Source organism: Nilaparvata lugens, chromosome 1 (assembly GCF_014356525.2).
Source record: "Nilaparvata lugens isolate BPH chromosome 1, ASM1435652v1, whole genome shotgun sequence".
Taxonomy (NCBI): Eukaryota; Metazoa; Arthropoda; class Insecta; order Hemiptera; family Delphacidae; genus Nilaparvata; species Nilaparvata lugens.
In genome coordinates, this window is record NC_052504.1 from 66,606,447 (window position 1) to 66,621,719 (window position 15,273).

General features: G+C 34.4%; 2 protein-coding genes across 3 annotated transcripts in view; one reads left to right on the forward strand and one right to left on the reverse strand.

The window, feature by feature from the left end:
* The window catches only part of LOC111058744 (condensin complex subunit 1), a 62,701-nt gene extending 49,897 nt beyond the window's left edge, over positions 1–12,804 (forward strand). Inside the window, exons 28-33 of the mRNA XM_039436722.1 lie at positions 7,058–7,123; positions 9,720–9,794; positions 10,234–10,305; positions 11,184–11,255; positions 12,136–12,207; positions 12,706–12,804. Coding sequence (XP_039292656.1) covers positions 7,058–7,123; positions 9,720–9,794; positions 10,234–10,305; positions 11,184–11,255; positions 12,136–12,207; positions 12,706–12,764 — 416 coding nt within the window. The 3' untranslated portion in view covers positions 12,765–12,804. The remainder of the gene's footprint in view (positions 1–7,057; positions 7,124–9,719; positions 9,795–10,233; positions 10,306–11,183; positions 11,256–12,135; positions 12,208–12,705) is intronic.
* On the reverse strand, positions 690–6,125 carry LOC111043599. Of its 2 annotated transcripts, XM_039440289.1 has the most exons (5): positions 5,644–6,125; positions 4,732–4,800; positions 3,087–3,905; positions 2,024–2,624; positions 690–1,084 (listed from the first exon to the last, which is right to left on the reverse strand). In XM_039440289.1, exons 3-4 carry the CDS (start codon positions 3,606–3,608, stop codon positions 2,061–2,063), a joined length of 1,086 nt encoding a protein of 361 aa, XP_039296223.1. In that variant the 5' UTR covers positions 3,609–3,905; positions 4,732–4,800; positions 5,644–6,125; the 3' UTR covers positions 690–1,084; positions 2,024–2,060. The 2 variants fall into 2 exon arrangements, with proteins under 2 accessions (XP_039296223.1, XP_039296216.1); XM_039440282.1 differs by lacking the exons at positions 4,732–4,800; positions 5,644–6,125 and having other exon boundaries at positions 3,087–4,148.
* Positions 12,805–15,273: the final 2,469 nt, after the last annotated feature.

Consider the following 15,273-nt stretch of genomic DNA (forward strand, 5'->3'; position numbering starts at 1 on the left):
GAACTTTGTCACTTGTGGGTATACCTTTGTATTCCAGAACTGTTCATCTCTGTACACGGTTAAAATTGCTGTGCCCTTTGGAGACCATATGCAAAATAAGCAGTAGTGACATTTTGTGATGTGAAGTTGCCCCTGTACTTGATAATAATAGTTATGGCTTGTATTCATTTCTATTTCAGAACCGTTCATTTTGCAGAATTTTAGAATGTTACCCTCTGCTGCTTCTCTAGGGTGCTGTTGACTTATGGTCTGAGGACATTTAACTTCCACAATTCCTTGTCCATCTTCTAAAATTCCATCCGGAGATGCAGCAAGAAATGGAGAATTTGCATCAATGAACAGACCACATTTCATTATTTTCTTCCAAGTTATTTCAGCTACGTTTTTGAGAGCAGCCTCCTCATTCATTTTCCCATATTGCATGGCTGACGAGCTTTTACCACCCCCATACAAAAGCTCACGAACAAGATTTGTGCAACTGGTGTGTGGCCTCCTCTTACTTATTCTTCCAAAATTTGATGCTGTTATCCTTTTACGCCTCTCTTCAATCCATTCAGCAGAGAGATGTTACAAAATAGTCCTCCTTTCCAACTGATGACGGCTCTCTTCAGATCGCTTCAGCGATTCCAAGAATTTATTTTTTCTATGGTGAATTCTTCTTCATTTAGATCAGGATGTTAAGCGTTGGGACCATAATCTATATCTGTTGTTTTCTGGCAGGGGAAAAGTGATTTGCGTGTTTTTAGATTATTCTTCTTCCGTCTTTCCCTGTCCTGTTCAATCTTCCGTTTACGTTTCATCTGCATGGATTTGCAGAAAGTTCCAGGACTCGATTTTAACATAGTTTTGTGAAGGTTGTAGAGCGCCATTCCGGTGTTGTGTTGTACAACAGCACCCTGACACCTTGCCTGGTAGCATCCACGAGCTGTGAAATTTATTCTTTTTCCACCAACAAATTTAGCCACGGCGTGATTATAATGTTCAGCATAATTGCTGTCAACATCCTCTAACAAACTAGAAGCATGCAAGCTCAGAAAACGAGCTGCATCTTTCAGTCGCTGAGAAAGTCCAACAGCTTCCAAATCTAATAATAATAATAATAATAATAATAATTTATTTCTCGTAAAAAAGAAAAATCACAATTACAATTTCAAATGAAAACATATAACATAACAGTATGAAGAAACATTTCAATTTTCAATGAAATTATATAACAAAATAATCATACAATTGCTTTCTTATCAGAGAAATTAGGTACTCCCGAGGATTCCTTTATGGGAGTTACCAGCAAATAGTTTTAGTCATTTAGAAAAATTATAAACCTATAAATAATAATTACTACATCCCTGTCGCGAAGAAAACTGTTAGGTACTAGAATCAACAAAACTTGTCTTCTCTATTTAAAAACAAACAATATAATTACTCTTCCACTTATATCCATTCATCATAAGGTGAAAAATTCAACTTAACGTATCCCTTGCCATCTATCTATTCTAGAGCAATCTTAGGGCACTTAATCACTTATATCTACACTCTCCAACTTGGGTTGTTTTACCTTGAATAATAATATCTATTTACATCACAAACAGAAACAAATACCTACCAAGCTTAGATTTGAATATTTCACACATTGAATAGATTTCTTTAAATGACCTGTAACTATATTTCTATTGCAATATTATTAAGTTTTTATCTGAGATCTCTAAACCACACTTCAACATCCTGCTTTTCCAATAACCAATTCTTCAGAAAAAACTTGAAACTTCTCGGATTTTTTTGCTGCCTTATGCTAATTGGAATTTCATTGTATACTTTTGGGGCTATAAATAAATAAAAACGTTTAAAGATTTCTTTGTGTGGTCTTGGCCTGGTTAAATTACTTGCGGATCGGAGATAATATTCGCGGTTAGCAACGTTCACTTGCCCACTTCTAAAAAAGAAAATTGACAATACTTTGAAGAAATACAGATACCTTAGTGGTAGAAATCCCCATTTTCTGAAAATTGGCAAAGAGCTAAATAATCTGGAACTATATTTGGAAGATTCCGAAGGTCACTACCTTAAAAATAATCTTTACATTTGGAATGGTCCCCAAAAACATGGTTTGGTCCATTCAAAATGTCCTCTTTTAACATCTCCACACTCTTCAGTTTGTCAACATTTTCCTTGTGGATCACTGCTTTGGTAACCGCGTATCTCAGCCTGACTAGCCTGTCACCAATCTTCTTACGCAACATAATGGGGTTACGTCCTCTATTGCTAGTTTGTGCAATTTCCCTAATTTTATTGCAATAATTTCGCATAAGGTGATTACGACACTCAATCTTCAGTACACTGGTATTTTTGTATGGCCTGCGATCAAGTAATGTTTTATATACACTGCTATCACCATCTGCAATCAGTCTATTGTAGCGCACTCCATACATTTTCTCACTTGATGAGAATCCCTCTGCAATAAGCGCAGCCTCCATACTGGTAGAACTTTGCTGAGTACCCCAGTTTTTGAAGCATGTGTGCTCCCTTGCCTGCTTACCCAACCGTTCAGCCCTTACACAAATTGTGCAGTATTTGTTCTTCACACCAACATAAAGAACTTTCTTGGTGTGGTATCCAACTATGGCAGCCTGTAATACATAATAAATCGATTGAAAAAATATTATTCTCATTCACTCAATTAATTGCATATTTTATAAAGCAGCACAACTAGAAATGATAATAATTGGCACTGATAGAAATAATAATTTACTGAAGTCATAAGTAACCATAAATTTATCATTTATTAGTGATATAGAGAAAAAATGTCGATTTCCCCTTAGTTCTCTTGTAATTCACCATTTTGTTCTATCAAATTTTTTGTCGTTTTATTCATCCGGGTATGCAAATGGTTGAATCTCATGTACAATGATTATCGAGATAATGGCCACAATACATTATACTAAAGACCACAATTTTTCAAGTTTAACTTTAATATCTGATCGTCAAACCAGAACTTTCATTGGATGAAACGTGTAGACAAGCAACTCTGAAGATAGCTTATAATAATAAAAAATAATTATTGTTTAGCAGTAATAATAAATTATTCTTACCACACCAGAGAGGGAATTATAGTTGGTACGATAGGAGCGCTTTGCCCAACAGCCATCAGCAACAACCATCAATAGAGGTACACCATCAGCATCAACGTCTCCCCTTTTGATTGCCTCATGTTTTTTTTCTTCAGCTGCCATCTCCATTGATCTTTCGGCTGTTTCCTTCCAGGCATCAGCTACTCGGTCATGATACTTGCGAAATGTATTGTAAGACATGCAAGGAATGTATAAGCATGACAAAACCTCTTCCAGCTGGGAATGACCTCCTCCTGTGCTCATTGTACCAGAAACTGCTGATGTATTCACATCCATAGTTTTCTCGTTTGAGACATTTGTCCAAAGAGATTTTTCTATATTACACATCTTACACTTGAGCGTGATACAAGAGTTCAAACCTTTTCTACATTCTTTTATTACAGTCATATCCTTGAAACTGCAATGAAATGGTAAGTGGTCATCAATTTTCTGAATTTGAGCAATGAATGAATGTACGTCCACTATTCGTCTACCTTCTAACATCAATGAAGATGATGTCACAGGAATAGGAGATGTGCTAGTTGCTTGAGGCAGTGCGATTCCATTACGAGTAGAAGCTACTGGCACTGAAGTTTTAGGAGTTGTGCTAGTTGGTGGATGTGATGATATGCCTTCAGAAGTAGAAGCAACTGGTTCTGAAGGTTTAGGAGGTATGCAAGTTGTTCGATGCAATGGAATACTTTTAGAAGTAGAAGCAATAACCGGATCCAAGTTTTGTAAACAGGAGATAATTTGGTGATAGTTTTTTGAGATGACTGTGGTGTATTCCTTTCTTCTGCACTGAAAGACATAACAAAAAATGTATGTTGAAGATGATTTTGTAAAAATCTGGTACGGTACACTCATATATAACTTTCCTTGCCTTTATTATATTTACAATTCAGCATAGAATTTTTTTAGAATTTCTGATTATTAATCTAAAGTTAAGTTCACTACAGTTTCATATGTTCAGAGTAGTTAGCATAGAAAATTCTTGTGTTGTTAGCCTGATAATTGGGAATTGAAAATCAACTTTTGCATGGATGGGGTGGAGCCCCTGTTCGGTTTATTGATATGTGACTTGGGGCAGTTGATAGAGCCTATCAACTGCCAACAATATATGTCTATTTGGGATATGAGAAACATCAAAATTGTTAGAGCGGTTACTGAGAAAATCGCTGAGAAAATGTTATTAGTATAGCCTACTTGCATGATGTGTGAAGTGGTGCTGAAAATGACATTGCTTTCTGTATGCTCTTCCTCGACAAATTCCGTGGGCCTAGAAAGTAGACAAGGCATTGTACATTATGTAAATAATGATGTTTATGGAATGTTCGACAAGTATCAATAACATTTTGAACAATGTCTATAAAGACCACCCTGTTATCATTTATAAAATTCAATTTAGTACTGTATAGGATGCAATAAGGTTTAGGAATGCTATAGTATAGATACAAAATTATTAATTTTTTTCAGTCTGTAGAAATGTTCTATGTAAAAAAGGTTCTTATGCTTCCAAATTAGTAAGAAAAATATATTCTGTAATCAATGTTACATATTATAATGATTTTGTCATGTTTTCATCAATTTATATTGGATATAATTAATTAATAATTAGTTCACTCACATTATTGTTGTGCGATTGTTGGAATCATCATTGGCTTCAGTCTGTGCTTGGACATTCTGTAATTTGGTCCTGGAATAATAGAAACAAAGATCAATATAACTACTAGTATATATACTTCACAGATAGACAATGGTTAATTTTAATAGGCTTATTCTAGTACTAGTGACCCCCTGGGTTAAAGAACTCGCTCAAGAACTGTTGTATTGTAATCTTTGAGACCCGCAACATTTAATTATACAGAGTTAGTGAAAATATTATGGAGACAGTTAAATATTTCCTTTTGACCCATAAAAAGGTTCCAAGAATACGTGTTCAAAATTTGAAGCTGATTGATCAATTCTTTCTAGTAATTGTAGAACATACAAACAGATGGACAACGACTTTGGCCTTCAGTAAGTCAGAAGTAAGAACTTTATAACGCTCGTTCAATTAGTATTAGAACTTATTACAGTAAATTACATATTACAAGACTTATTACAGTAAGGTACCTAAAGCCATCAGCCTAGGCTTTGTACATTATCATTGACTAAGATAGACCTATACAGTATTCGTGGAATTTTTTCAAGTTGGTACTCAGATTAGGCCACATTACAGTGTATGAAATAGAGAATCCATTCAATGTTGTAACTGTCACATTTCCAAATTTTCCAAGCCTAAGAATGTAAACTAATTATCAAATAATGTCAACCAAAAGATTATTGTTGAATCAACCGCCACGAGTTGAACATGACCTATACAACTCTTGACTATTTTGTTCACCAAATTTTCTCTTGATAATGAAGGTTACATTATAGGCCTACAGTGTTTGAAATGGAAAGGTGGCACAATTTAACTCTATTTCATTGCATACTATAGATAACTAATTACTTTACCAAGGAAAATTGAAGCAAATATTGTAAAGTATTAGATTACCTTTTTAAATCCCAATATTGTTTCAATGCTGTTCCTCTTCGTTTGAGCGGTTTTGCACAGAGAAGCAATTTCCTTCCTTTGGTTGAATAGCGACGTTTGCTTCGTGATGTTTCTTACATTTTTTACAAATCACAGTAGAATAAGCAACATTCATAACAAAAACCGAAGATGAAGAAAAATTAATTATCATCTAATCTTGGAAACAATAAAACTTCTTCATATAGGAAGGCTGTGCTTGTTTTACATAGCATAAATGACAGTACCATGTAATAAAGAAATCACAGAGTCTTATACTATATTGAAACTATATTTTCAGGATTTTACCTTTTACGTTAAACTTTTATCAGGATTATCAGCATTAATATAGGTACTATATTTAACTATATACTATATTTTTTGTCTATGATAGCAGAAGCAGAAACAAACATGCCAAGAGCACTCGAATATTGGAACATGGATAAGTTACAGGCCTTTGCTGTAGGTTATCCTATTTATAACAAATAAAACAATTCCCATTCTATTTCAAAGGCAACTCATTACGGACGACGTAGTAGGTGGAAGGCGTGTTCATCACCACAGGTGGTGGCTACGCAGTTACCGCGGTGAAGGTAATGAAACTGTAGCGCATTCTGGGGAGAGACCAGTTCAACTAATTTTCAAATGAAACCGCCGTTATTGAGCTCAAATTCTGTGATATCACACAATTATTTCTCTTCACAATTTGTACAAAAACTATAAGGAATTTAAATAAAACTCCAACTGATTTGAATTCATGTTGTTAATCTGGATATGCTGGAATTTTTAATTATGCTGGTTGATGCTTCTCTTCAAAGATGACATCATCACACTAAATTCCCAAAATAAGAAAAACTAAAAGAAAAAACAAATTATTGAAAATTGTACATTTGGAAAAACTATAATGATGAACCATGCAAATTTTCAAGACAATATATGCTTCCATTCTTGAGATTTTAGTGAGCAAAGAACAGGAAAAATGCTTGTTTTCAGCTTGCTTAGTGCATGTGAAGTAGAATCTTAATGAAGAAATTTATTTCCATAAATTTATTGGTCACAATTTTCAGAATTACCAGTGATGAATCTCAAGATGATTAGTAAACATTATAAAAGTATATAATTGAAAAACATAATTGATAGAATTTCAAAAAAAGTAGTAGCTTCATGGTCGAGAATTGTTCATATAATTAATATTGTTGGATACAAGTAGTAGTGTTTATGTTGTATAATTTGTTAAATTATGAAAGCATTATTGTTGGGCCCACTATTATTATTTCTAAATAACCCAAAAACTTTATTTATTTCTAATAAACCACAAACTTTTGATCAGAATTTCGAATAGCCCATAATACTCTTTTCAAATGACTGATTTATAATAACTCTTTTCCACATTTTCCAGCCGCCAGAGGTCGAAGCTGCAAGAAAAAGATGGACTTCTCAGACAGCGACAGTAACAGTGATAGTGGTAAGAAATATTACCAGTCCCTAATCAACATTTAATTTATTATTTGATTACGTGAATATCAACGTTTGTGGCCCATTATTATTATTATATTTAATCATTTCATCACTTACAAAGTGAGCATTTTTTATTGCAACCTAAGTCGGCCATTGGCAAGACTTTGGTACATCTCTATTCTGTCATATTTAAAAAGGATTTAATCATTGAGACAGTCCTTTTGAATTCCATATTTTGCACTCTCTGAAACACCAAGGCAACTGATGTTCGCTGAAACCTTCTGCCTGATCACTCCAACAGTAGATATAATAATAGGGACAGTTGTAACTTTTTCCTGCTTCCAGACATCCCTGATCTCAGCAGCCAGGGGGAGATACTTGGATATTTTCTCATTGTAATATTGTTCCAAGTTGTGGCAAGGCAACATGGTATGCCAACATCAATCAAAATAGTCTCCCTGGCTGTCTTGTCCATGAGGATAATGTCTGGCCGGTTGTGCACAACTGTCCTGTCAGTCAGCACTGAGCGATCCCAATACATCTTGTGTGTATCATTCTCAAGTACAGAAAGTGGCTTGTATAAATAGTAAGGCAGTTTTTGATCCACTAGACCAAACTTCTGGGCAAGATCCTGGTGTAGGATCCCAGCAACAGAGTTGTGGCGCCTTAAGTAGTCTGTAGCTGCCATCAACTCACTATCTGACATAATGTGTTGCAATGTTTCGGGAGCCATACCACATCTTCTACACAAGTCACCATTTATAGGCAGCTTTAATATATGCTTCTTGTAGTTCTTAGTAGCTATTACTTGGTCTTGAATAGCCATCATAGAGCCTTCTGTCTCTATAAACAGATCTCTGTGTCTGAGCCACGCATTTGAGGCATCTTCATCCACCTCAGGCTGTCCCAAAATGTAAGCATGCATCCCATGCAGCTGTTTTGCCCTCCATTGCTGAAGGATCTCATTCTCATGCAGCCTATCTGTTTTTGGATCGTCATTGAGCTGTACAGAGAGATTAAGTGGGGTATATCCTAGATCAGCTCTCCTCACCGCATTGTACAAATCCCCATCCTTAGTCAAAAAGTATTGTTTCATGCTTCTGATCTGCTTCATAAACGACCATCTGATGTCAATGAGCCCACGACCTCCCTTACTCCTTGATAGTATGAGTCTCCAATTATTATTATTATTTTGAAGGGACGGATTCAAGGATCCAAACGTTCAAAGAACCCCACACGTCAACCGAAGCTTATTGTGTTCCCAAGTAGTATGCTAGTTAGGTAAACCAATACCTGTGTCCTTTACAAGAACCAGGAGGTTTTCCCTATGCTAACATCCCATTCATCACCTGGTTGCTTGTCGCAATCCAGTGTGATATGCTTGACAGTCTCTTCAGACTGATTAGTCCTTGTGACCTACGTGAGTTCCACTCCTGGTCTTTCTGGTGAGGAAGAAGGTGGCCAAGTTGCCTCTAGGGCGCCTGGCCACCCTTGACTCAGCCTCTTGACCCACTCTTGTGCCTGGAATTCCACCAATCTCTGGTCTCTTGGGTTTCTCCTTTTTGCCCCTCCGAAACTTCGCAGGGTCAAAAGGCACACCACTCCCAAAGTTTTGCCTAAATGGTCGCCCTTTGAGCAGTGGTGAGATTTGGTCTCTCCACCCACAAACTCGTGACCTATGCCTTTTTGTAGGTCCTTCCGCTGAAAGAGGGGACGCCAAACTGCCTCTAGGGCGCTCGGCCACCCTCGACTCAGCCTCTTGACCTACATTTGTGCCTAGAGTTACACCCATCTCTGGTCTCATGGGTTTTTCTTTTTGCCCCTCCGAAACTCTGCAGGGTCAAAAAGCCTCACCTCTCCTAAGACGTTTTGCCTGAATGGCCGCCCTCCTTTGAGCAGTGGTGAGTTTTGGCCTTTCCACCCACAAACTCGTGACCTACGTGAATTCCACTCCTGGCTTTTTTGTAGGTCCTTCCGTTGAAGGAGGGGTCGCCAAATTGCCTCTAGGGCACCTGGTCACCCTGGACTGAGCCTCTTGACCTACATTTGTGCCTAGAGTTTCACCCATCTCTGGTCTCTTGGGTTTTTCTTTTTGCCCCTTCGAAACTGCCCTGATGGGGCAGATCCCGTGAGTTTGAATGCAAGGCATCTTCTGGAGTTGCCTTGGGGTCCCTTTTAGTCGCCTCCTACGACAAGCAGGGATACTGTGGGTGAATTCTGGTTTTCAACACATTCTTGAATACGATGTTTGACTAAAAGCTCCCCCAACCCACAGGGGGCTTGTTGCCCATAGTCGGAAAAGGTGTTCTAGTCCTACTAAATCTCTCTCTATATATATATATATATATTTTTTTTTTTTTTTGCTGAGGGTGATGCACAGGCTTGTGTGAGGTAATGAAACCGATAATGATGCGAGATTAGTGAATACAGCTTTAGGTGGGTTCCGAACCACCGAGAAGCAATTTTCAAACTCATTAGTGGAGTATCATTCTTAATTATAATTTACCATTAAAAAAGCAGATTACTTCATTCCCTTTCTATGTCTCCAGTGTTATTATTTTGATTCCTGTGATCATTCATTCATGTTTTCCTATTTGTTATAGGTGTTCCCAAAACACGTTCCAAGAGAACCACTACTAAGAAAGCAATCAAGTACGAAAGCTCTGATGAGAGTGAAGGTAAAGTAAATTGAGCATTAATGAATGTCTTACACTGAAGAATTTCTTAGTTTCATACAATACTACTACTACCTTTGCAAATTTATTCTTACAAGTTTGTGAATCACGACACCCACTAATATTAGACTCATTTTGAATGATAAAATTTGTTGAATTAGAATCAATATTGTGATTTTTCCATAATTGTAAACGATAAAGGATACAATCCATTCATTGTTGTTTCATTAGATAGAATTCATTTTTATTTCATTTTATTCTGATCACGTCTCATCAGTTATTTTACTGTGTTGAAAAAACAATTTGATGTTAATATGTTCTATAGGTATTTAGATAATTTAGTGAATTGGTCAAGAAAATTCAAATCTTTTCTCAATTCATTAAAGCCTTGCTAAATAAATGTATCATCATAGAAGATATAAATTTATGATAAATTCCACAGGTGAACCAAAAACTAAGACAAAAAGGACTGCTAAGAAAATATCGTCTCTTGACAGTGATGATGAAAATGAAGGTAATTATATTTTCAAATTGAATAAAATGCATAAGCATTTATTAAATTATGCCTTTTTCAATTTTTTTCTCAGCATTTGGGATTGGTAGAATAGATGAATGCCATAATTTTGTTAATATATGGGCAAAGTTGAGGTGTGGGCAATGAAAGTTGCCCACTTCAACCAAACTCACAAGCTGAAAATGATGTAAATGAATAGCTGATATATTGTATAACTCACTACCATTCTACATATGTCAAAGTGAAGGAAACAATCCTATATTATGGAGAACAAGTGATTATTATTCTATCATGTGGGATTTGTTGGTGGAGAAGGTTCACCACAAGTTCTAAGGTTGTATTACTGAGTATTCCCCATATTTTGATACACTTTAAGCTGCAAAATTCATCTTTTCGTCATAAAACAACTTATTTCAAGCAAAGGGTGATCAAGGCTGTGAAGTATTTTTATGATTAAAATTCATGAATTATAAATTACAATGCAATTTGATCTGCATAATGTACAGTAGTACTATACAGTAAATTTCTTCTATAAGAGAGATATTGAATTAATTATGTTTTTATTAATATCATGGTATTATGGGAATTTTAAAATAGCCCAAGGAATCTACTTACCTTTGACCATTCAACTCAACGAAAAATGTTATTTATTTGGTTAGAAACTAAACTTTCAGGACTAATCGTTCAAGAGATATTCCTTGAATATTTGGATGAATAATGAGAGAGGTTTAGTGACTATTCATTAATCTATTATACTTCAAACTCGCTGTCAATTTATTGAAATATAACTCTTGAGTGCTGAATATTGATTAGATTTATTCTAGAGGAAGATTAAGATCATTCAAATGTATTTAATTGTGCAATGATGAATTTTATAGGTGAACCGAAAACCAGGACAAAAAGGACTGCTAAGAAAATATCGTCTCTTGACAGTGATGATGAAAATGAAGGTAATTATATTTTCAAATTGAATAAAATGCATAAGCATTTATTAAATTATGCCTTTTTCAATTTTTTTCTCAGCATTTGGGATTGGTAGAATAGATGAATGCCATAATTTTGTTAATATATGGGCAAAGTTGAGGTGTGGGCAATGAAAGTTGCCCACTTCAACCAAACTCACAAGCTGAAAATGATGTAAATGAGTAGCTGATATATTGTATAACTCACTACCATTCTACATTTATGTCAAAGTGAAGGAAACAATCTTATATTATGGAGAACAAGTGATTATTATTCTATCATGTGGGATTTGTTGGTGGAGAAGGTTCACCACAAGTTCTAAGGTTGTATTACTGAGTATTCCCCATATTTTGATACACTTTAAGCTGCAAAATTCATCTTTTCGTCATAAAACAACTTATTTCAAGCAAAGGGTGATCAAGGCTGTGAAGTATTTTTATGATTAAAATTCATGAATTATAAATTACAATGCAATTTGATCTGCATAATGTACAGTAGTACTATACAGTAAATTTCTTCTATAAGAGAGATATTGAATTAATTATGTTTTTATTAATATCATGGTATTATGGGAATTTTAAAATAACCCAAGGAATCTACTTACCTTTGACCATTCAACTCAACGAAAAATGTTATTTATTTGGTTAGAAACTAAACTTTCAGGACTAATCGTTCAAGAGATATTCCTTGAATATTTGGATGAATAATGAGAGAGGTTTAGTGACTATTCATTAATCTATTATACTTCAAACTCGCTGTCAATTTATTGAAATATAACTCTTGAGTGCTGAATATTGATTAGATTTATTCTAGAGGAAGATGAAGATCATTCAAATGTATTTAATTGTGCAATGATGAATTTTATAGGTGAACCGAAAACCAGGACAAAAAGGACTGCAAGAAAAACCGTTATACCTGACAGTGATGACGAAAGTGCAGGTATTCAATTGCAAATATATTCACTCATAAAAATTGAACAATTAAATCTAATTAACACATCTAAATATTCTGTTCTACTCATTCTACTTTGATTATCAGCACTGTCATTTTTCGTTCTCTTGAAATCCATTAAAACAGAAAATTATGTACATCCTTCATTTAATATGGTGAACTTTTGTAAATCAATTCTCAGACAATCTAATAATTTGAAGTTATAAATTTAGAGAATTGAAGCAAATTAATGATATTCATTTATGAACTTGAGGTCGCAGTAGTAAAATATCAACTTAGCTACCAGTTTAGCTATCAACTTAGCTAAATCATGAAATACCACAATAGAATGAGAACTTGAGAATTTACTCATTTCAAATCAAGAAGCATTGAGATAGAGTATTACATTTCTAAACAAATCTGTGTGATCATTCATAGAGTGTAACATTTATTTCTTGATATCTTTATTGAGTTTAACTCAATTATATTTTCTTGTTTCTTTTTCAGATGATGTTTTTGTAGCTCCAGTGTCCACAAGAAATTGCAGAAAGAAAATTGCCTTATAGTAAATTTATTCTTTTTATTATTATGAACCTTGTTTCAACTTTCATGAAATTATTAAGTTGTTAATCAGCACAACTAATTCGCTTTTTTATTTTTTAATCGTGTCATATTTTTGAGGCTCAACATCTTAATGTGGCACTTCTCGTTAAATGTCCATTACATCATTCCATAAACAAAATACTTGTTTAATCCTGATGAAGATAATAAAATCCTGCAATAAACTAGCGTCTATGTTAACATTTCCGTAGAGTCGTATTATGTACATTTTCAATCTTTCATATTTAAATCCATGTTTTAGAGAGAATCAACTGTAAATTAAAATATTTTTATATTTAATAATAATTTTGTGTTTTTTAAATGTGATCTATTTACAATAAATTTATTGGTACCATTTTCAAATATTCTTGACAATTTTCTTTGCCTCACTTTCTTATATAAATAATATTTCAATCTGGCAGACGTTGTCATGCCTATATTTTGACTAGCAGGTAACCCGTGCTCCGCAAGGGTCTATTTTAAAACTTTACAACTGAAAACTTGACGTAATAAAATAATCGAAATTTGAAAATAGTCCTAAAACCATCCTCGATTAATAAAGAATCTTTATGCAAAATTTCAAATCAATCAGTCCAGTAGTTCAGACGTGATGATGCGCCAAGCATGATTTTCCTACATAATTACGTGTATGAGCCAGCTCTTTCCATTGTTATAGTATAGATGATGGATAGATGGATGATTTATCAGTATCTTTGAATGAGAAAAACTTTTGAACGGTTTGAGAAATTGGTGCGGTTTTCACCATTCATTTTCTCTTAAAATTCTGTATCGAAATCATGTTTTACTACCTGAAAACCGCCTACCTGAAGGTGTTATGTGACTGCCTTCCAATTTAAAGAAATGAAGTTAAATTCAAAATGGCGGAACAAAATTTTGATGCGACAGAAAATCAGTTATTTTTATTCGAATAGGATCCCCAATCATACCTATGATGGGTAGATGGATGATTTATCCATTTATCAGTATCTTTGAATAAGAATAACTTTTGAACGGTTTGAGAAATCGGTGCGGTTTTCACCATTCATTTTCTCTTGAAATTCTGTATCGAAATCATGTATCATATGACCAACGTTAGTTTTCTTTAATATTGATTTTTTTTAAAATTCCATCGAAAAATAATTTATAATAATATATTTAGAGTGAAAAAATTGAGAACAAAAAAAACTCTTGCTCCGAAAGCGAGTTCTCTACCATTACGCTACATGGGCTACGTTCGAAAATGATTGTCTTGTAACGACATTATAACTTCCTCATAAAAAACACACTTCTGGCCTACAACAATGTAGCCTATGCCGTATGGAACTTCATGTACGAAATTCATGAATTAAATTTGAACATTAATTCTGAAAATTCTATGAGAAAAATTGAAATTTGGGCTTCGAGGTGCACAAAATTGATATTTTTAGAATCTATGTGCAAAATTTGGAAATCTAAATCATTCCCGTTTTTCCGGTATGCAATCCACAAGTTGATATGTTTTGATGCGAACAAACTCAACCCTCTCTCTCATACGGCTTCGAGGTGCACAAAATTGATTTTTTTAGAATCTACTTTTAAGGTTGGGGAACTAAATCATTCCCGTTTTTCCGGTATGCAATCAACAAGTTGATATGTTTTGATGCGAACAAACACAACCCTCTCTCTCAACTCTCTCTTATATAGATAACTAGCAGGTAACCCGTGCTTCGCATGGGTCTATTTTAAAACTTTGCAAACTGAAAACTTGACGTAATAAAAAATTCGAAATTTGAAAATAGGTCTATAACTATCCTCGGTTAATAAAAAATCTTAATGCAAAATTTCAAATCAATCAGTCCAGTAGTTCAGACGTGATGATGCGTCAAACATAATTTTCCTACATTATTTCCCGTACGTGTATGAGCCAGCTCTTTCCATTATTATAGTAAAGATGGTGGATAGATGGATGATTTATCATCAGTATCTTTGAATAAGAATAACTTTTGAACGGTTTGAGAAATCGGTGCGGTTTTCACCATTCATTTTCTCTTGAAATTCTGTATCGAAATCATGTATCATATGACCAACGTTAGTTTTCTGTCTTCCAACTTTGTCATATGACTACCTTCCAATTTAAAAAAATGAAGTTGAATTCAAAATGGCGGAACAAAATTTTGATGCGACAGAAAATCAGTTATTTTTATTCGAATAGGATCCCCAATCATACCTATCATCTAATGTCCCTTTTATAAGAAATGTTCAGCTGCTTCTGTACAACTGGAAGCATGACAAATTGAAAACCTGAAGTAATGAAAATAGGCATATATTCATCCTCGGTTAATTAAGAATCTATATGCAAAATTTCAAATTAATCGGTTGAGTAGTTCAGACGTGATGATGCGTCAAACATAATTCCCTATTCCTTACGTGTAAAAGCCAGTTCTTTCCTTTATTATAGTATAGATAACTGAAGAAGACATAATACTTGAAAACCTC